Source organism: Bolinopsis microptera, chromosome 13 (assembly GCF_026151205.1).
Source record: "Bolinopsis microptera isolate Bmic1 chromosome 13, MBARI_Bmic_1.0, whole genome shotgun sequence".
Lineage (NCBI taxonomy): Eukaryota > Metazoa > Ctenophora > Tentaculata > Lobata > Bolinopsidae > Bolinopsis > Bolinopsis microptera.
This window is the reverse complement of record NC_087084.1, coordinates 12,370,621-12,391,952: the sequence shown is the minus strand read 5'-3', so window position 1 is coordinate 12,391,952 and position 21,332 is coordinate 12,370,621. Positions and strand designations below refer to the sequence as shown.

Below are 21,332 nucleotides of genomic sequence, written 5' to 3'. Positions count from 1 at the left end.
GGGTACCAAATTTTGGGCTCTAAAACTCCTATTTCTTGGCCAATTTTTTATTTTTTCATTATGATTTGGAGGCCATTAAAGCATTTGACCCAGTCAAAAAAGTTTCAGTTGTATATCTTTTACGGTTTTTTGCAGAAATTCGCGTTAAAGTTGATGCCGTGGTGTCAGCAAAATGGCACGGATAAATAAATATATATATCGTCTCGCTTTATATATAGTAAGATATCGTCTCGCTTTATACATATATAGTAAGATTGTTTGCAAATGACGATTATAATAGACTATCAATTAATTCTAATTTTACAAGTTTAACATAGGCAGCCAGTTAACAGAAGCGTTATGAGTCTATATTATACGATTTAATTTGTTTAAGACCCAAATTTAATTTGTGTTTCCTTAAAATTTGAATTTCCTTATAAGTTCTGCTTCCTGTACCCCATTATTATTTATTTCATCACTGTAGCCGAGGAATGATGTTGTAGCTAACTCATGTGATCTACGCAAATACAAACAGATGAACAGATCCGGCAAAATGTTTGTATCGATTCGAACTTTATCAAGGCTATAATTTGTGAAATTGTGGTTATTGGGCATTGGTGTGACTTTTTCAAAACCTTGATTATGATCAATTTCGTGTAGAAAATTTTCATGCAAAAAAATTTGATATTCAGTCCAATTCAGAAATAAGTCCGCTGACAGGAGAAGAAGAGAAGCTGGTTTTGACTTGTCAGCAGCATCAATAGCAAAACATACTCAACCATCATGGTCGTCGTGCATGGTGAGAGAGTTGCTACATTATAAACAAGTAACTTAAACAGTTATACCATTACTAAGTTACTAGCTTCCTTGTACCATTGTGACAAGATTGCATACTAAAGTACTAATAAACGTTTACATTCCAGATATCGAGAAACAAAGTAATTCCAAACGAGGAGCTTCATGACTTCTTAAAACGGCTCAACTATGTTAGTTCCATTAATATTATCATGTGCCTATTTACACAGTTATTCATCTCAATTTGAACTGTGATGTTCATCGTTATATAAAAGCTACCTCATCATTCAATAGTAGTGACATGCCTGACATGCCTGACATGCCTGACATGCCTGATATGTCTGACATGCCTGATTATGAAATAGTTTATGAATTCCCCCACCTCAAGACAATTAATTTTTCAGCTTTATGCTCGGGAACTGGAAGAGATAGAGCTAAAGTAAGTTTTTGACAAACAGCATGATATACAGTAATATGCTAATATGGTGAATGATTGACATTATTACCTTATGCTTATTTCGAATTAAGAGGTGGACCATAAACATGCACAGTTTAATGTCAATCATTGCCGGAATAAGCTAGGGTGCTTGTCATTAATATGGAGCACGCACACATTTAAACTTCACTAGATCCTATGGATTCCTGAATTCTGCTGTTTTTAACGTCATCTTATTCACTTTTATCAATTGTATTGTCATTGTAGCAGTCTAAAATAATCAAAAACGGTCAAGATTATGTCCTGAGCATGCAGAAATTGACAGTTTGATAGTTGCTCTAGGGGCCGAACGCAATACGCCTATTGAGCCTGGGCCACTTGGCCCGAGTCCTGGCGCAACTTATAGTAAACATGAATGCTAAAATATGAAATAATAATATTTTCTTTCTTTCTCAGGGCAGATGTTGCAAAACTGATTGCTTCTGGAGAGATTGAAAATACACAGGTAACATTACCTTAATAAGTTTGTCATTTCAAGTTAAACTCAATTAATTTTGCCATATTTTTGGGTTTCCTAAAATGGTTATCTCTCTTTCAATATGAAGCTTTGCAGGAACCTGTATACGATTTGATGCTGTGGTGAGTGTACCGTTAATTTGTATCATGATAAAAACACCTCGTCGGAAAACATTAGGTAGTGCATATCACAGAACCTTCCAATCACAACAGACTTGATGCTTTGCCAGCTCTGATATAACATGAAAAATTCAAACAAATGACTGTAAATCTTGATAATACGATCCTTAAAGAAAGAATCATTAACAAATGAATGAATAGAGTTGAATAGAATATAATGAACATAAACAATTGAAAAGTGTAAATAATTCAGATTTTCCACTCACAACTTACTAAGATGAACAGCTTATTCGACGTAATAAATTCACTACAACCAATCCGACGAGGAAACACAATTTTTCTTTATCTAATATTAAATCAAATAAAACTAAAGTACTGTATTCGAGTTTAGATCTGGGTACCTGTGAGAAACATGACAAAACATCCTATTTCCTCACATTCCGCAATGCCGGGCATTTACGATAAGTAAGTTAACTACTACTACTATGTAAGTTAAGATGAGTAATGAATCTGCATTTTGCATGGATATTTTTCAAGACATATCGTTATATAAAATAGGGGATATAAATAGCATTTAAAATGTTTTAAGCTAGCTGTAACTCATCCATGTTTCCTCTTAAAACTCCGAGTTTATACTATAACAATCCCAAAATAACACCTAAAAAACAAGCAGTTCTCCATAACTTATTTCAGCAAACAAGCAGTTCCACGGTACGTTCCCCCCAGAACCAAATGCAGACGGCCCCCTCCCCACATAAACTCTATGGAGCACAAACAGATCGTTAACCTCACTGCTCAAGCTATAAGCCAATATGTGAGTGGGGTAAACTGCTTAAACTTCGTTACTATAGTTACTATTGTAACTATTGTAACTATAGTTACTAGTGACTTGGTTACTATAGTTACTATTGTAACTATAGTAACTAGTGACTTGGTTATTGTAATAGAGGAGGAGAGGTGCATTTTATAAAATGTTTAATATTTCCCAGGAAAAAGCAGCTAAGAAAGGAAAAACACCTCCAGTTTTATGTAGAAGTAAGAGTACAAGTTCCTCCCCCAGCTTGGTACAGTACACTGGACCGTCTACACACCTCATCAACATTGCTTACGGTTCAGGGCGGCGGAATTCAAAGGTAACATGATTACTTGTTATAATTATAATTATAATTGTAGTAATTATAATATTATAATTATAATTATAATAATAACTTGTTATAATTGTAATTATAATATTATAATTATTATATTATAATTATAATAATCACTTGTTATAATTATAATTGTAATTATAATATTTACTTGTTATTATTAAACAGGATCACATACCAAAAATGGTATATTATAATGCCTCTAATATAGGCACCGATACACCTTCTCCCAACGCATGCTGCACTTTGCTGTGTATTTAATTTCATTTAGCTCACCAAAATTATCTATACTCAAATTCCTAGCATTAAAAGATTAATGTGTTTCTAAAAATTGAAAGTTAAATGATTACTCATGATTAATTGGTAAGTACGCGGTCTGTAAACGGGCATTGGATACTTTGACAGTGACTTAATGGATTTGTCAAGCACATCCAGAAAAAAATGATAAGAATTCGCTTATAGATACAGAACATAGATATTAGATATGTATAGATATGTCATGTATATGATTATATAAATTATCATTATCCGAGAGATTTTGTCCTTGAGAGGATAACATGTTTTCAAAAGACTGAAGAAGTCAGTGCTAAAAAAACTTTTCGTATCACTTATATTAATGCTTTTCAAACAAAGTAACAACGAATTCTTCATTTAGTGCATCCTGGGTTTGGACAGGATATGCCCGCTTAAAATATTTCCATAACGTTACATTACATAATTCTGAAACATATATTATATTAATTACAATAAATTATGCAATATCACAACATTACAATCAACAAAATAAATTTAATCACAGAATCTCAGAAACAAATAATCATAAATTAAACACAAAAAACAAATTAAACAAGCAATAAATGAATAGTTGTCGAAGGAAAGGCGGTTTAAGCATGTAACGCATGATTTTCTATCACATGGTTGTTATAATTATAATTGTAATTATAATATTTACTTGTTATTATTAAACAGGATCACATACCAAAAATGGTATATTATAATGCCTCTAATATAGGCACCGATACACCTTCTCCCAACGCATGCTGCACTTTGCTGTGTATTTAATTTCATTTAGCTCACCAAAATTATCTATACTCAAATTCCTAGCATTAAAAGATTAATGTGTTTCTAAAAATTGAAAGTTAAATGATTACTCATGATTAATTGGTAAGTACGCGGTCTGTAAACGGGCATTGGATACTTCGACAGTGACTTAATGGATTTTGTCCAGAAGAAATCAGTGTTGAGTTGAAACATGTTTCAAAATATTAAATTAGGGTCGTGCTTCTAAACTTATAAAGGCGTGACCTGGATACTGGTCACGTGCCTTGGATTATACCCGTAGTGTTCACTTTACTATCGCTGCTAGGCGTCACCTGGATACCCGTAGTGTTCACTTTACTATCGCTGCTAGGCGTCACCTGGATACCCGTAGTGTTCACTTTATTATCGCTGCTAGGCGTCACCTGGATACCCGTAGTGTTCACTTTACTATCGCTGCTAGGCGTCACCTGGATACCCGTAGTGTTCACTTTACTATCGCTGCTAGGCGTCACCTGGATACCCGTAGTGTTCACTTTACTATCGCTGCTAGGCGTCACCTGGATACCCGTAGTGTTCACTTTACTATCGCTGCTAGGTGTGACCTGGATACCCGTAGTGTTCACTTTACTATCGCTGCTAGGCGTCACCTGGATACCCGTAGTGTTCACTTTATTATCGCTGCTAGGCGTCACCTGGATACCCGTAGTGTTCACTTTACTATCGCTGCTAGGCGTCACCTGGATACCCGTAGTGTTCACTTTACTATCGCTGCTAGGCGTCACCTGGATACCCGTAGTGTTCACTTTACTATCGCTGCTAGGCGTCACCTGGATACCCGTAGTGTTCACTTTACTATCGCTGCTAGGCGTCACCTGGATACCCGTAGTGTTCACTTTACTATCGCTGCTAGGCGTCACCTGGATACCCGTAGTGTTCACTTTACTATCGCTGCTAGGCGTCACCTGGATACCCGTAGTGTTCACTTTACTATCGCTGCTAGGCGTCACCTGGATACCCGTAGTGTTCACTTTACTATCGCTGCTAGGCGTCACCTGGATACCCGTAGTGTTCACTTTACTATCGCTGCTAGGCGTCACCTGGATACCCGTAGTGTTCACTTTACTATCGCTGCTAGGCGTCACCTGGATACCCGTAGTGTTCACTTTACTATCGCTGCTAGGCGTCACCTGGATACCCGTAGTGTTCACTTTACTATCGCTGCTAGGCGTCACCTGGATACCCGTAGTGTTCACTTTACTATCGCTGCTAGGCGTCACCTGGATACCCGTAGTGTTCACTTTACTATCGCTGCTAGGCGTCACCTGGATACCCGTAGTGTTCACTTTACTATCGCTGCTAGGCGTCACCTGGATACCCGTAGTGTTCACTTTACTATCGCTGCTAGGCGTCACCTGGATACCCGTAGTGTTCACTTTACTATCGCTGCTAGGCGTCACCTGGATACCCGTAGTGTTCACTTTACTATCGCTGCTAGGCGTCACCTGGATACCCGTAGTGTTCACTTTACTATCGCTGCTAGGCGTCACCTGGATACCCGTAGTGTTCACTTTACTATCGCTGCTAGGCGTCACCTGGATACCCGTAGTGTTCACTTTACTATCGCTGCTAGGCGTCACCTGGATACCCGTAGTGTTCACTTTACTATCGCTGCTAGGCGTCACCTGGATACCCGTAGTGTTCACTTTACTATCGCTGCTAGGCGTCACCTGGATACCCGTAGTGTTCACTTTACTATCGCTGCTAGGCGTCACCTGGATACCCGTAGTGTTCACTTTACTATCGCTGCTAGGCGTCACCTGGATACCCGTAGTGTTCACTTTACTATCGCTGCTAGGCGTCACCTGGATACCCGTAGTGTTCACTTTACTATCGCTGCTAGGCGTCACCTGGATACCCGTAGTGTTCACTTTACTATCGCTGCTAGGCGTCACCTGGATACCCGTAGTGTTCACTTTACTATCGCTGCTAGGCGTCACCTGGATACCCGTAGTGTTCACTTTACTATCGCTGCTAGGCGTCACCTGGATACCCGTAGTGTTCACTTTACTATCGCTGCTAGGCGTCACCTGGATACCCGTAGTGTTCACTTTACTATCGCTGCTAGGCGTCACCTGGATACCCGTAGTGTTCACTTTACTATCGCTGCTAGGCGTCACCTGGATACCCGTAGTGTTCACTTTACTATCGCTGCTAGGCGTCACCTGGATACCCGTAGTGTTCACTTTACTATCGCTGCTAGGCGTCACCTGGATACCCGTAGTGTTCACTTTACTATCGCTGCTAGGCGTCACCTGGATACCCGTAGTGTTCACTTTACTATCGCTGCTAGGCGTCACCTGGATACCCGTAGTGTTCACTTTACTATCGCTGCTAGGCGTCACCTGGATACCCGTAGTGTTCACTTTACTATCGCTGCTAGGCGTCACCTGGATACCCGTAGTGTTCACTTTACTATCGCTGCTAGGCGTCACCTGGATACCCGTAGTGTTCACTTTACTATCGCTGCTAGGCGTCACCTGGATACCCGTAGTGTTCACTTTACTATCGCTGCTAGGCGTCACCTGGATACCCGTAGTGTTCACTTTACTATCGCTGCTAGGCGTCACCTGGATACCCGTAGTGTTCACTTTACTATCGCTGCTAGGCGTCACCTGGATACCCGTAGTGTTCACTTTACTATCGCTGCTAGGCGTCACCTGGATACCCGTAGTGTTCACTTTACTATCGCTGCTAGGCGTCACCTGGATACCCGTAGTGTTCACTTTACTATCGCTGCTAGGCGTCACCTGGATACCCGTAGTGTTCACTTTACTATCGCTGCTAGGCGTCACCTGGATACCCGTAGTGTTCACTTTACTATCGCTGCTAGGCGTCACCTGGATACCCGTAGTGTTCACTTTACTATCGCTGCTAGGCGTCACCTGGATACCCGTAGTGTTCACTTTACTATCGCTGCTAGGCGTCACCTGGATACCCGTAGTGTTCACTTTACTATCGCTGCTAGGTGTGACCTGGATACCCGTAGTGTTCACTTTACTATCGCTGCTAGGTGTCACCTGGATACCCGTAGTGTTCACTTTACTATCGCTGCTAGGCGTCACCTGGATACCCGTAGTGTTCACTTTACTATCGCTGCTAGGCGTCACCTGGATACCCGTAGTGTTCACTTTACTATCGCTGCTAGGCGTCACCTGGATACCCGTAGTGTTCACTTTACTATCGCTGCTAGGCGTCACCTGGATACCCGTAGTGTTCACTTTACTATCGCTGCTTCCAGTCATGTCTTGCATCTGAATTTCTTCACTTCTTCCCTCTTTTTGACATCTTAACTGTCTTCTTCTTCTGAATTGAGAGTATCTGGACACAAGATAACTTGTAGGGTTGAGTTTAACAGCATATAAACTTATATATTTACTGTACAAGAACGGGTTGATAACGGAGTTAATAGGGAGTATTACAATAGAGAAGATTCCATAAAGTTTAGAACCATCTGTAACCTCGAGGAAGTGCAAACCGCTTATAACAACAAAAGGGATCCAACAAACAAAATCCGTTGCGATAATTGCTGCAATTTTTCTTTGCAGTTTTTTATTTCTTTTTCTGATCAACTTAGCAGTGGGGTTATTAGTCTTTGTCAGCAGGTTTGAAGTGTTGATGGTTGTTGTATTAATGATTATGTAAGAAACAGCCACTATAACGAAACATATAATGTTGATTACCTGGACGGACAGGCTGTAAACTCTCTGAGGATCATGTTTGTTTACAAAATATTTGAACAGACAGACTCCGTCATTTCCATAGAAATCAACCTGATGCACTTTGCCGTCTAAGTTTCCATAGTCACTGGAAAACATTTTCCTCACAAGACTGACTATCAGTGACCACTTTATGTCCTGTCTTTTTGCTCTTCCAAAGTATCCGGCAATCAAGTCAAAGTGTGTGTCTTTCCCTATGGGTTCAATAAACAGTTTTATTTCTGGATCGTAGACCAGCCCATTGACAAAGAAGTCTTCAAATGTAGGGAAAAGTGGTGCAGTAGCTATGAGTGTTGTGACAAGCACCAAAGGACCAACCAGGCACAGCATTAGTTTTGATAAAAGTACAACTCTGTAGCTGAGAGTCTTCCCGCTGGACCCAGGATTCGGCTGCATCACGCTGCTCTTAATACCAATAACCCGAGACAGACTGAGAAGAGTTAAAGAGAAAAGGGATATAAGACTCCCAATCGTACTGATAACACCCAATATTGAACAGTATCTACTGGTGAGCCATTCGGTTCGTTTCCTACAGAACGATGTACCGTATATAATGTCCGTCACGGCAACTGAAAATAAGTAGACTCCCATCACTAAATCACCAAGACCTATCATTGCAACCAAGATCTTATTGATGAGGGTCAGCCGCCTGCTGTTCCCTTTCTGCAAGTCCAAACTGCTTTCAATCAGAACGACTATGTTGAACACTATTGCTATAGAACTGATTGCAAAAGCAGAGCCTTTCAGGACTAAGCCGTTAATGATCTGTGTGCCACATTGATCATTGCATTCATCAGACCAATCTTCACAATTAACCTTGCCATCACATCGCTGGGTAAGTGCAATGTAAGTGCGATTTTCGTCGCATTGGTAATGGTTACTGCAGCTCCACTCGTCCGACCCGTCTCCACAGTCATCCACCAGGTTGCAAACTTTATCGTACTCCACACAGATCCCGTTCTCACAGACAAAGAAATCATTGTGGTAGACCCCAGCTTTCTTGACAACGAAGGTGAGGTACTGGTTATTGACCAAGGTGTAGACTCTGTTAGCCTCGAACTGTTCTTTACAATCGCTGTATGTCACCTTCCGTACCAGGGGACACTTGGAGTTCTGACATGTTCCCAGACAACTGAGATACAGATAAGCATCACCAAAGAAATGGTTACAGTCTGTCATTACTTGAGGGTACGATATACTCGTCCTTTCTCGAGGTAAACCGTATATGTCTTCTCGGAACTTGTCAAACGGTTCAGATGTGCATGAACCCATCTTACGCTGCATATCTTCAAGACCGGCGATACAGTAGCTTAGAAATGTTGAAGATCCGATTGTTTGCTTTGAAGTGGAGAAGGTAAGTGTTCCTCGGCTTATTCTGCAGAGTTTGTTTTCATTACCGCATGTTTCGATTCCATCACAAAGTTCGTTCATTTTAATAAACCGAATTGCTCCATCCATGCATAAGAAAATATCATGACATGTCGAGTTATCTCGAACATAACGTTCGTTTCCAAACCTTCCGCAAGTCGGCCAAAGAGATAAATTCTCATCAACACCATCAACACAATCAGAAATACCATCTACTATCCACAATACAGGTATGTTGTATGGTATATTGTGCTTGAAACTCCGCAAGCACTTCTGTATAGTCATATCCTTACAAGCAGCAACAAGCTCATCACTTCCATCAGAACAGTCGTTAACCCCATCACAGAGCTGGTGCTTGTGAACAGTACAGCCAGGGTACAGGGTGTGACACTGAATGTCCATCAGGTTGGTGCAGATACCCACCTCTAGTTGCTTGCCCCTGCACACCACACCGTTGGAGATGGTGCTCAGTCCATAACCCGTCACGTGACATCTTCCTGCAATCTTACTGGTATCTGTGCAGTTTGTCTGGTCGTGAAAGTTAGCACAATAAGGCTGTGGTTTGCCGGTTGCTATTCTACCGCGGTTGTAGGAAATAGCGGCACACCGGGTGAAGTTGAATATAGGGACTATCTTCCGGTTATCTGTTCCACTTACGCACCAGGGCATACCCTTTTGTATTGCAGCTCGGCAATAAATCTCGTCAACACCTAGATTGGGATCTAAGTTAAAATTTCTATATGCTGGGTCTATAAATCGACGTCCATCTTCTTTATTTATTACTTTCCCCAAACAGTGAGTGGTTCCATCGCAAATGTTAGCCGTGCTCACGTGATATGGAATTGGTTGACACATGATCCCGTATCTAAATCCGTTACATTCACTCTCGTCCTCGCAGTCCCTATCATCGCAAACATCGTTACAAATTCTATCGCTCATCAATTTCACAATGCCGGTTGAAGAACAGCCTATCTCCTCCAAATCGGGACGATTCGGGCAAATTGTATTGTTGGAGCATATATCACTGACTGTTTTGGGTACGTAAGAATTAGTGCTCGTAATTTTTATTGCTTTACAAAGCAGGGACCCACAGGCAGAGAACTCATCTGAGGAGATTACCATACTGGGTGTGGAGCCGCATACCTGATAGGAGGAGGGTTTCAGAGAAATTATCATATTTAGTAAAATAACTTTAACCAAGTTGATAAATAAGGGTGCAGTGAATGGTGGCCCTGTACTATTCGTGATCTTTGATAAACAAAACAAATAGTCGAGTTTCGATTAGAAAACGGAAAAATATTTCACACAATACAATGATATGAATAAGAAATACCTGATATCCAAGTGGATCGTTAGGACAGATCATACTGAAGGTGTGTTGCTCAGAGAAGCTCAGCTTTTCCAGAACATAATATTGTGTCTGAGAGAAGGGGCACTTGTATATGGTAATACCGCGGTAACTACTGCAAACAGCCTGAAGAAATCCATGCATTTCTTTAATCTCACACGTCTCGCCAACTGTAAAATTAATTTTGATGGGCAATTTTGTTAAATAATTTCTAATTTTAACGCAAAATGAGAAATGTTGTACATGCAGAGTACTTTACCCATAGCTACATCTAAATCTAAACGTTTATAAAAAATAAGTCTTTATGAAAATAACTTACAATCATCAGTATCAGGACCAGCTGTCACGCTCAGAATGAGTGAGACCACAAACATGACTGTGTATTGTAGTTCAGCCATTACTTCCTGATGGTATATATTTTCTTTAGTTAAAGGGGTAGTCGTAAGGAAAATATTCGTTATGAGTTGAAACAAAAATTTCTATAGAAATGGTATAAGATTCAATAAAATTTCAAGGGGAAATCATATGGGTTATTCAAGCAAATAACATTTGGGCTCCGATAGAACAGTGTTAGCCCCACATTTCTATAGCCATGAGTCTTTACTAATGGTTGGTCAGAAAGAGAGATCTCAACGGTCTTTGGCTAAAATCATAAAGTGAGGTTGAGTTTTTAGGAGTCCCTTTTATAAATGATTAATCGTTTCCATAGAATATAGAAAAAAAGACAATTTAAAGCACAAAAACCGGAAAATCAAGATAACAAAAAAAAGAAGAAAGAAACAGTTTTTCCCCAAAAAATGAACCGTCACGTCATGTGACTATAACACACGACCAATGAGAACTGAGAAAAAACGTACAGTTTTAAGAATTTAAGTGGTCCAGCAATATGATAACACGCAACAAAAAGAAATAATTGTCGAGAAAACTTACAGTGCAGTTTTTACTTGTCCATAAAATTAAATAGCTCGTAAATGGTTTTTTGTTTCCTGTGATAAAAACAGAATGCACCAAAAGTTCTTTTTATTTCTTCTTAAAACCTCTGTGAGGGAGGGAATGAAAAGTGCACGGTATAAGATCACAGAGAGTGTCACATGATCCAGTCTCTCTAATAGTGAGTTAGCTAAAGTAAGGGTGAGAGAGATTCTCAGACAGATGGAGGGAAAAAAGGAGTGTTTTAAAGAATTTTATGATTGATTGGGGGACTGGTCCGTAGTACCAGCCAAATGTTTACTCAAAAGTAATATATAATTGTAATAAGTTAAATATTCATCCCCGAGGGGCACGCAGATTATAATTGTGATGTTATCTATTAAAACTAATCGATTAAGATTTTATTGGTCGAGTCGACTGGCCCTGATCTGCAAACATATTTGATATTAGTAACTTTATGATGCTGCCTCACCGCAATTAGGTGTGTTATCAGTGTAGATATGCGCTATGTGGCAGTGAAATAAGGAATGTGCTGTTAGAATGGCAGGTGGTTTGAAATGTTGTCCTGATTCAGATTGTTTAATTTGAGCTGTATGAGTTTGGTTTTGAGTGATTATTGACTATGTTCTTTGTGATTTACGTAATCCAGGTAGGTTGTGGAGTAAAAATGGTGGCCATTCGTCGTTGCAGCCAGCACTTTGCAAGTCTAGTAGTACTTTTTTTGACGAATTCTTATATATGTTGATAGAAAATATACTGGATGGGCATGTAATGCGAGTGTTATGCTCTGAAATAGCGAGCATTGGGCCTTTATAAAAGATGCTAGATCTCAATAAAAGATGCTAGATCCCTGCTAGATCCCTGCATTTTTGACGAGCCCAGTCAGATGCCTTGTCAGGTGTGACTCAATAAAACTGTATTTAAACTTAAATACTCTGCTATAATAAAGGAAAAATGGGATGGGCAGTATAAGACAGAAACATCAAACAACGTCACGCTCTGTATCAATATCATATTATAAGATAAAGGCTCTATTCTCCTACGCAGATCGAAGAACCATTTCAAACTCCAGTATTTTATCGTATTCGCGGACGAGGGAGACATGTTGTCTCTGATGATTTGATTGACCACTGGAGATCACGTTATAAAGGGTTGCAATTCACGTGACTTATCTTGGTCAAGCGACTGAAGAACTTGTCGTGGGTTGTTTTGAGAATAGGTACAGCAGACAGCTGCTACATGTTTAATTCTAGTTCCACACGTAGTCATTTTCGACACGTAGCCATTTTCGACAGGGTGCGATTTCAACAGGGGTGATTTCCAGCAAACTTTAGCTGTCTAACTAGAGTACGTATCAAAGTAGAGTCCAGAACTACAGTCGCAGAATATAAAGCCGTGATTTTTAAGTGGATTTAATAAATTCATCATGCCTGCGAATCACGATGGTCTTTCATTTATTGAATTAGTGAGCGTATCAAAGAGTGGAGCCACCAAAAATTGCTTTTATAGCAGCTGATCATGCAGCTTTGCATTTTTCGAGGTACACACGACCAGAGACTTGAAAAATTCAAGAATTTTATATTGATGCCATCAGCCATGTAGTGAAATGTAGTGAAATGTAGTGAAATGTAGTGAAATGTAGTGAAATGTAGTGAAATTTAATGTAGTGAAATATAGTAAAATGTAATGAAATGTAGTGAAATGTAGTGAAATGTAGTGAAATGTAGTGAAATGTAGTGAAATGTAATGTAGTGAAATGTAGTAAAATGTAATGAAATGTAGTGAAATGTAGTGAAATGCAGTGAAATGTAATGAAATGTAGTGAAATGTAATGTAGTGAAACAGGATGACTCACTAAATGTACGGCGTAGGCGACACTCTTACACTTCAAAATGTTCTAATTTCTATTGCTCTATCGCGCACACTCATGACACTATCATATTATTGTCTTGAAAATAATTACCGATTATTATTCAATAAGATTTGATACAATTGTGTATGATTGTCCCCATGTGAATACCATTTCACAAATAAGACGACTTGCTATTAACACTGAACTTTACTGGAGTTAAACTCGGTGCCGTTTTAACAAATTTATCAAGACAAATAGCCATTGACAGAACAAAGCTGTGTCCACCGTTTTCGGTCAGTTTCAAAAGCGATCATGATCAATTAACTATTAAACAAACATTTCTATTCCAATGTTATTTTGATCAATAAACTGGTAAGCTAGTATTTCTAATAATAGAATAATGTAAACGTCATTAAGTGTATTCCAGTGCAGTAAGTTGTGTTAAGTGCTTTAGCACCAACAGATTGAGCCCCATATAAAGCATATCAAGATCAATAAAAAAGTAATGTAACTTTCAATTAAAGATCATTTGAACATTAATTAAAATCTATTTTAACTTCAGCCCCAAAAGAAACCCGGCTACTCCCCGTTGAAGCAACCTGAAAAGTGAGTCATTTAGTTTTAAGCATCTCAAATATGAGTTAAAGTAATCGTCTCCCCTTTTTTATACTGCAGCTTACTCTCTGTTGCCAGCTAATTTGTTACCTAGGGAGGGGGGGGGGCTCATGTTTTTTGTCCGTTTTTGTCCGTTTGGTACCCTATTTTCTGAAAACGGACAAAGAATTAAGTAATCATCTCTCCACTCCACCAGGACTAAGAAGATTCCAGTTAGATTTGAAAGACCCATCAGTGCCCCACCTAAATATAACCTCGGTTCAGGTAACAATTATAACAATTAGGTAATTATGATAATTAATAAGTCAACTTCATACATTTAGTTCTAATGATTTAAATGACTGCACTGTCAATACTTATTTTGTCAGCTTGAATAATATTTAGAGCTTTGATTGTAACCATTGTTGAAATATTCTATCGCACTGAAAATCAGCTGTATTGAAATGGTCAATAGTGTTAATGCAATGAAAGTGTTATATTGGCGAACTCGGTGAATGTCCTTGCTGTACGGCAGTGTTAAACAAGGAACTGAAACCGAGGGATTCCGTTCAGGCCCTTCACACTGGTTCTAATATACCGTTACAATAATGACTTTAATATTAATATAATGATAGAGTTAACGTGGATGTTTCTGATATGTGTGACAGTTAAATATTTGCCCGTCAATCAATGTGTTAACTGTTACATCTCTCAGCTGACAAACTAACTGATATGCATGTTTAATCAGAACACAGCACACACTGCTGCATGTAATCAGGTGTAATCGTAATGGGCTGCATGCAAAGCTGTGCATGTGTTTTGAAAATTCTTGTTTTTCGTTTAAAAGTGTGGTTTATAAACAACTAGACAAGCATTGGATCAATATTTAACGGGCTGTTTTATCATATCAATCCAGCATTCAAATGAACATGACAAAGTTATTAAACTTATATAAAAGTGGACCACATTATTGGATGTCACATGCTATTTTGAGTTAAGTATTAGAATATGTTTAAAAGTTTTTTATTAAGTTTTTTTTTCATATCCAAAGTAAAATAGGGCCTCATCGTGATCATTATCAAGAAAGACGCCACTTAGCAGTCTAGTTACAGGTTGAAGCAGTATTGAGTCCAACCACCCCCCCCCCCCCCCCCCCATCTAGGTTAAGTAATAAACACGAACTCGAGCTGTTTTCAGTTTCACCAATTTATCTACTCATCTCATTTCTACTGTATCGCATTAGTTTTAATCCTATCCCCAGTGCAGTAGTACAGATAACCAGGTCTGAAATAAAGGTGATGTAGTTCTATAATTGCATTTCCTCTGACACCACATTCTAGAACTAACAGTACCGGCCTCTCAGATTACATAATATCGTCCTACTATCCTGGCCGGGTTATTCAAACAGTTCAGTAGGGAGTCCTTCAGTCGATCTGTTTTATAGTTAAACTTTTATTATCATCCTTTATTATTAAATTCCAAATTAATTATAATACAGATAGATTGATCATTTTACATACATAATTGGGCGTGGCTTACGAAACTTTCAGGAAATTTAAGTTTGACCCATATCTATAATCTCTGAAATTTTGGTGCAATTTGGAGACGAATTACGTGAGTTATTAAAGGGTTGCGTGTGGGTAGTTACTTTTGGGCCACCCTGTATTTTAACAACTCAGTTATCCTGACCATGTGTAATTAATAGTTCGACATCACATTTTTGATATTTAGTTATTTGTTTTAGGCAAAGATTAGACTTGGGCGCTGTTTTAAACTATCCCTTGTTTAGAACTTTTATTCAATAATAAATATTATGGACATCACATTTGTGCACACATTAACACATGTGTTATCTACACGTGTGTAATCTATTGCCACGTGTGTAATCTATTAATACGTGTGTAGTCTATTCAATAGACTGTGTCTCTCTTAGTCTGCTGGTTTGTCGTGCAGCCTAATTGTACATTCTAGCTAGTTTATTAGTTAGTTTAGTTAGTTACTTCTAGTTACTATCTAAGTTACTAGTTAGATTAATTTCCTGCTTTACACTTTTGTAGTGACAGTCTAACTGGGTTATTTGTTACTTATTACTGGTTACTAACTAAGTTACTAGTTATTTAGTTAGTTTATATGTGTCAGTAATTCAAATTACTGGACTGTTGATCTACGATTGTTAATTGAAACGTGCTTGCTACCTTCAAGTCAAAAGCTAGATACATGATGCACTTCAATGTAAATTTCTTGATTCAATTCCAATTTCTACTGTAATTTCATCGGCTGTCTCTCGTGAGGTGACTGGTTGAAATTGGTCACGTGTTTTTAAAAATCTAAGACTGGACCTCCTGCTGATAAATTCGCATTCAATAAAATATTGTGTGAAAATATCATCAATAAATTGGTTGTTTTTATAGCATGCACTTCAGATTCCAGCTGTTCAGATAAAAAGGATAACCTTTAAAAGTTTAAACTGACTGTAAAAATAACTTTTCTATTACCACGTGAATACATTTTATTTAGTCTCCATTCAAATCCTAATCAACCCGATGCCCAATTATTTTTAGATTTTTGCTCAAATGGGCATGGGCAATGTGCTTAAAAACAGCTTAAACTTCAGTTTTAATGAAGTAATGAAAACATCGCCATTACATTGTGTTCTCCGTCTTCTAATTATTTAATACAGCTATATCTCGCTAAATAGAGTTTGGTATAAGGAATATTAATTTTTAGATTTTTACCAAAAATTATGTTAATAATGCCTATTTTGCCCATCTATTCCTCAAATTTTCTTCAAATGGGTTTGGGCATGTATGGGGTTGCCCCCCCCCCCCCCCCCCCCCATCTTATGAAGAAGTGTTTCATTGTTCCACATCATATCACGTATCTACTCTTGAGAAGCAGTCTCTCTACTGCTGTGGTCGCCTTGCTTATCAAGCTTTTTAATTATCATCACTCCAATTTTCTATACAGTCCTTAGTTTTTGTATGCAGTGGTTTAGTCTGGTATCTTGTCTTTTTTCAGTTGTCTAAGTAACGTATCTTACTGTATTTAACGATAACAGTAAAACTTCCTTTCCATGATCATTTAAATTTTGGGTATTTTGCTGGAATAGTGCCAAGAATTGGTTCCTTATCTTATGAAGAGTAACACCAACTACCGCATATTAAAGACAAGAGAAACGACATTCTTGGACGCCCTCAAAAAATGTAACAGATTTGTAGTGTTGTCATTAGTTTGAATCATATCAAGTTCCCTTAATTACTGTGTATATCGTAATTAAGTAAATAATTGTCTTGATAGTTGATACAGTTGGTTGTTAGGTTACCAATAATCTTACTCAACAAAAGTTGTAAATTAACACCATCAATATTTCCGCTGGTATAGCGACCAAAGAAACACAGTTGTAAAGTTGTAATTTAACTTTATTTTCTAGGATTATGCTTCATATTCGAAAAATGGATATCTCATAAATATTTAATATAAATAACTTATTTGAGTTTCATGATCCTCTTAAGCTGTAAGACCAGCTTTTTAGACTGGCAATCCATTCACCAAAATTGTTTACCGATCATTCTAACAATGCGTCAATCCAGCTGTGCTCTTTTTTTGCTTGTTTCTTGTCTTCTAGTATCGTTATAAAGTTATAACAGCAACAATGTTGTTTCTTCTTTTCTTGTGTTCTAGTATCGTTACAAAGTTATAACAGCAACAATATTGTTTCTTCTTTTCTTGTGTTCTAGTATCGTTACAAAGTTATAACAGCAACAATATTGTTTCTTCTTTTCTTGTGTTCTAGTATCGTTATGTTTCCATATATCATCATGTTAAACTGACTGTTCTATGTCTAAGCCGATGTCACAATGAAAGACTAACCCTCTAGAGCAGCTCACACAATGGACTCAGTCCACTCCAAAATATCGCTCTTCTCTGAACTAACAGTATCTTCAGACTCAGAACCAGAAGATGCTGACAGAGGTAAAGCGTGGAATGATGACGCGGTGCGCGTTCCCTCCACCATGACAGAAGAGGATTCCAGTGATGAAGGAGTGGGGTGTTACCCGCGCCGCGTGCAGTGTACCCAACCTGAACCCCCACTCATTGTGCGGTTAGATAAGAAACTTCCAGAAGCAATAGTCCAGCGGAAGAAGTCACGTGAAGCTGCGGTGGTGTTGAGAGAAAAGCGGAAGAAAGATCTGGTGAACCGACGCCAGGAGGAGCTGGCCCTGGAACGGAAACTGCGCTTCAGACCTCGCTACATGGAGGTTAATCCACCTAAAACATCCCCACCTCCAAAACCTTCCTCCGCCAAGAAACGAACAAACATCCTCCTCAACAACCCCCGACCACCATCAGTTGAACAAACTGCTGCCCAGTTCTCACAGCTAAACCTGGACAACTTGTCCTCGATGGAAACAGGACTGACACAGGAGGACATTCAGACATTCGTCAGACAGAGTAAGTTAACACGTGACATGTTGAATATAAACGTAAACAAGGGGAATCTGTCCCTGGTGTTTGATGAGAAATCTCTGCAGTGTGAGAAGATGCTGAGAAGGGAAATTCAGAAGTATAAATCAGGGAAAAACCCAACTTATTGTATAATCTAAGTACTTAAAGTAATAAAGTACTTAAAACACTTCTTTTAGTTACTCAAGTTTGTTCGATTATCAGAGTCAATTTTCGGAGTGTTGTTATAAAATAGCAAGCATGCGAGGAATGTTAAAAGTAGTAACTATCACATTGCTGATACCTAACACTTACTGCTTACCTTACACGCTGTGCTTGTTAAGATGATAAACATGGGATGTATCAGACATTGATTATTAATAACTTTAACAATTTTATACGTAATAGCGAATGATAAATCAAAGCTTGTTTGAGTACACAAAATGAGATGGTATCACTATCGTTGTAGTGTATTTTTTATTGAAGGTTAGCCCACTCAGGGCCAATAAAGTTAGGAAGATAAAGAAGGAAGATTTGCACTGCAGTTTACACTGTGGTTTAATTAAAACTTAAATTGGTTAATTGTGTACTTTGAAATGATTCATTTGCCCTTTTTTTCCTTGAGAAAGCTTATCATAATGTTTCAAATATGTTGATATTATAACTAATAACAATTTAAGTTTATTTACAAAAAAAATGTCCCCTTGGCTTGTATCCAAAAACTGTTAATGTCTAAAAATCTTACCACTTGTGTAACCAGATATTTCTTTAAGATCATTGGCATGTTCTAAGAGGGGCGGTGCAAGTTGTGATGATTGTTGCCAAGGGGATCAGTAAAAGTAATTGAATGAACATTGGCGGCATTCCCTTGACTAAAACAGTGAAATGGTGGGAAGGCGTACGCTTCCCAGCTCCTATCATATTGCATTATCTAAACAAAATCTTCTTGGAGATATTTTACTTTGCCCATATAAACATGCGGTCGTTAGTTTGAAAAATGAGTCTCATCGAATGCATTATAAATCGATTAAATTAACTGATTTGACACTGATTTGCAGTCGCTTCAACATTACATTTTATGTAACGCGCAATAGCTGAAATACAATTTTGTAATCAAATAGTCAAATCGACATCTTTTTTTGGAGCCGCGCATTTGTTCGTCAATTTGAGATCAACTTCTAAATAAGTATTGGTACGTTCATATCGATGGTGATGCATGGCATACTGATTGATTCTTTTTCTTGTATGAGCATGCTAATTGACGATACTCGAGATTTTGGTTTCATTGTCCGTTCTGTAGCAGGGGAAGGATCGGAGTCTCGAATTAAAAGAAGATCTGGTCGAGGCAAACATTATCAGGCAAGTACATATTATAAAGATTAATGATTAAAATTAAAGCAAGTTCATAATCGCTTATGACTATTATATATTGACAATATGTCATTTTGTGAAATATGCTGTTAATCCGGCGGGTTAACAATTTTAAAATTGTTGGTTTATGATTTGCCAATTAATGGGATTCGGTAATTAGCAGGTCATAAATTTGTCGGTTGATATCAGCAAATCAGCAGGACGATTTGAGTGAAGACAGCTATCGACCACTGAGTTCTGGGAGAATCTGTCCGGTCCACAACATGAAGTCTGTCTTCAGTCTGATATGACCGGTTGAGCTAGTTGACTTCCAGTTTTTAATCTTCAGTGTTCAGACTGCAGTTAAAGTTGTTTCAGGCTGACTTTTCTTGTATATATGTGACGAACTAATAATCGTGGTGCAATTGATTCAGTTTCTATTCAGTTGTGCTATGTGTAGTTTCACTCTGATAATAGCTTCAAATTGTTATATTGCTAGCAATTCATTATCATTTAACGTTTTAGAGTTGCTATTTACTGAGTTACTAATTACTAAGGAATAAAGTCACGTTTTGGAGCCAGACATGCAGGATGAAGGATCACTCCAGTTTTCGGTAAAATCCATACAATTATCATTTATGGATATTATCTACGAGTTAAACTACATATATGTATAAGTTGGTGGATGACTCGTCAGAATCACATAACGAACAAAGGAACAACGTGAACAAACCAAGACGGTAAATACTAGGCACTGCTCAGAATTCATTGTCATTGTCCATATATCTCTGAACTAGGAATAACTGAATAACGTGTAATATGCATCTGTTTATGCCACATTAGGTTTAATCATTGGTTTGTTATTGAAATTCATGAAGAATGTGAGGCGTAGATGTGATATCTGCATTTTTTATTTTTATTATTTACAATTACTACGCAGTGTTCAAGTTTAGGCAGATCGATTGGTCTAATGGTGGTCAGTATGACTGCACAGTGCACTGGTTTTTGGATAAATGAGCAGTTTTTGATCTTGTTGTTTCATCAGAATCTTTGTCTTGTCAATAATCTTTTACAGCTTTTTAGCTAATAACAATTTGCATCTTTACTTTTCTCACAAAATTTAATCGATGTTGTTATGACTATTATGTAACTGTAAGTGATGTTTTTTTACTACTATCTGCTAAGACAAATGATTTGTTATAACATTTACGATGGACAAGTTTTGAAGCCTTTTATCTAATGCTTGCTACGCTCTGTTTTAAATCATTGAAATGTGTTAAACTTTTACTATAAGCGCCTCGATCTAAAGCCTAAGGATATACTTGAGATGCTGAACAGTGTTGTAAGTTGATAATAACCTAGCCGAACTTTAAGTAACTAGACTTTTAAGTCTTAAAGGGATGCTATGCTGCCCATGCTGCAAATCTATTGATAGCCTTGATTGATAGCCTTTTCAATTCAACCGTGCTTTTATTTAAATATTAAAACAGGGTAAGGGAAACGTATACACGGTGATAATATTTAAATCGGTTTTATCAACAAGCTAGGTCAGCTTCTATCATCTTAATTCTTTTGTACAGTTTATTAGTCGATGCAAGAGTTGTTTATGCATTTCACTTACAGCGTTTGATATCAA

The 21,332-nt window shown here is 38.0% G+C and overlaps 1 protein-coding gene across 2 annotated transcripts; it reads left to right on the top strand.

The window, feature by feature from the left end:
* The first annotated feature begins 446 nt into the window (after positions 1-446).
* LOC134824715 (titin-like) lies at positions 447-19,035 on the top strand. 2 transcript variants are annotated; one of them, XM_063836693.1, is made up of 11 exons: positions 447-534; positions 682-778; positions 903-965; positions 1,179-1,213; positions 1,667-1,715; positions 1,824-1,849; positions 2,540-2,660; positions 2,836-2,979; positions 13,872-13,915; positions 14,121-14,188; positions 17,849-19,035. In XM_063836693.1, exons 1-11 carry the CDS (start codon positions 515-517, stop codon positions 18,505-18,507), a joined length of 1,326 nt encoding a protein of 441 aa, XP_063692763.1. In that variant the 5' UTR covers positions 447-514; the 3' UTR covers positions 18,508-19,035. The 2 variants fall into 2 exon arrangements, with proteins under 2 accessions (XP_063692763.1, XP_063692762.1); XM_063836692.1 differs by lacking the exon at positions 1,824-1,849 and adding an exon at positions 2,238-2,311 and having other exon boundaries at positions 17,849-18,590.
* The last annotated feature ends 2,297 nt before the right edge of the window (positions 19,036-21,332 follow it).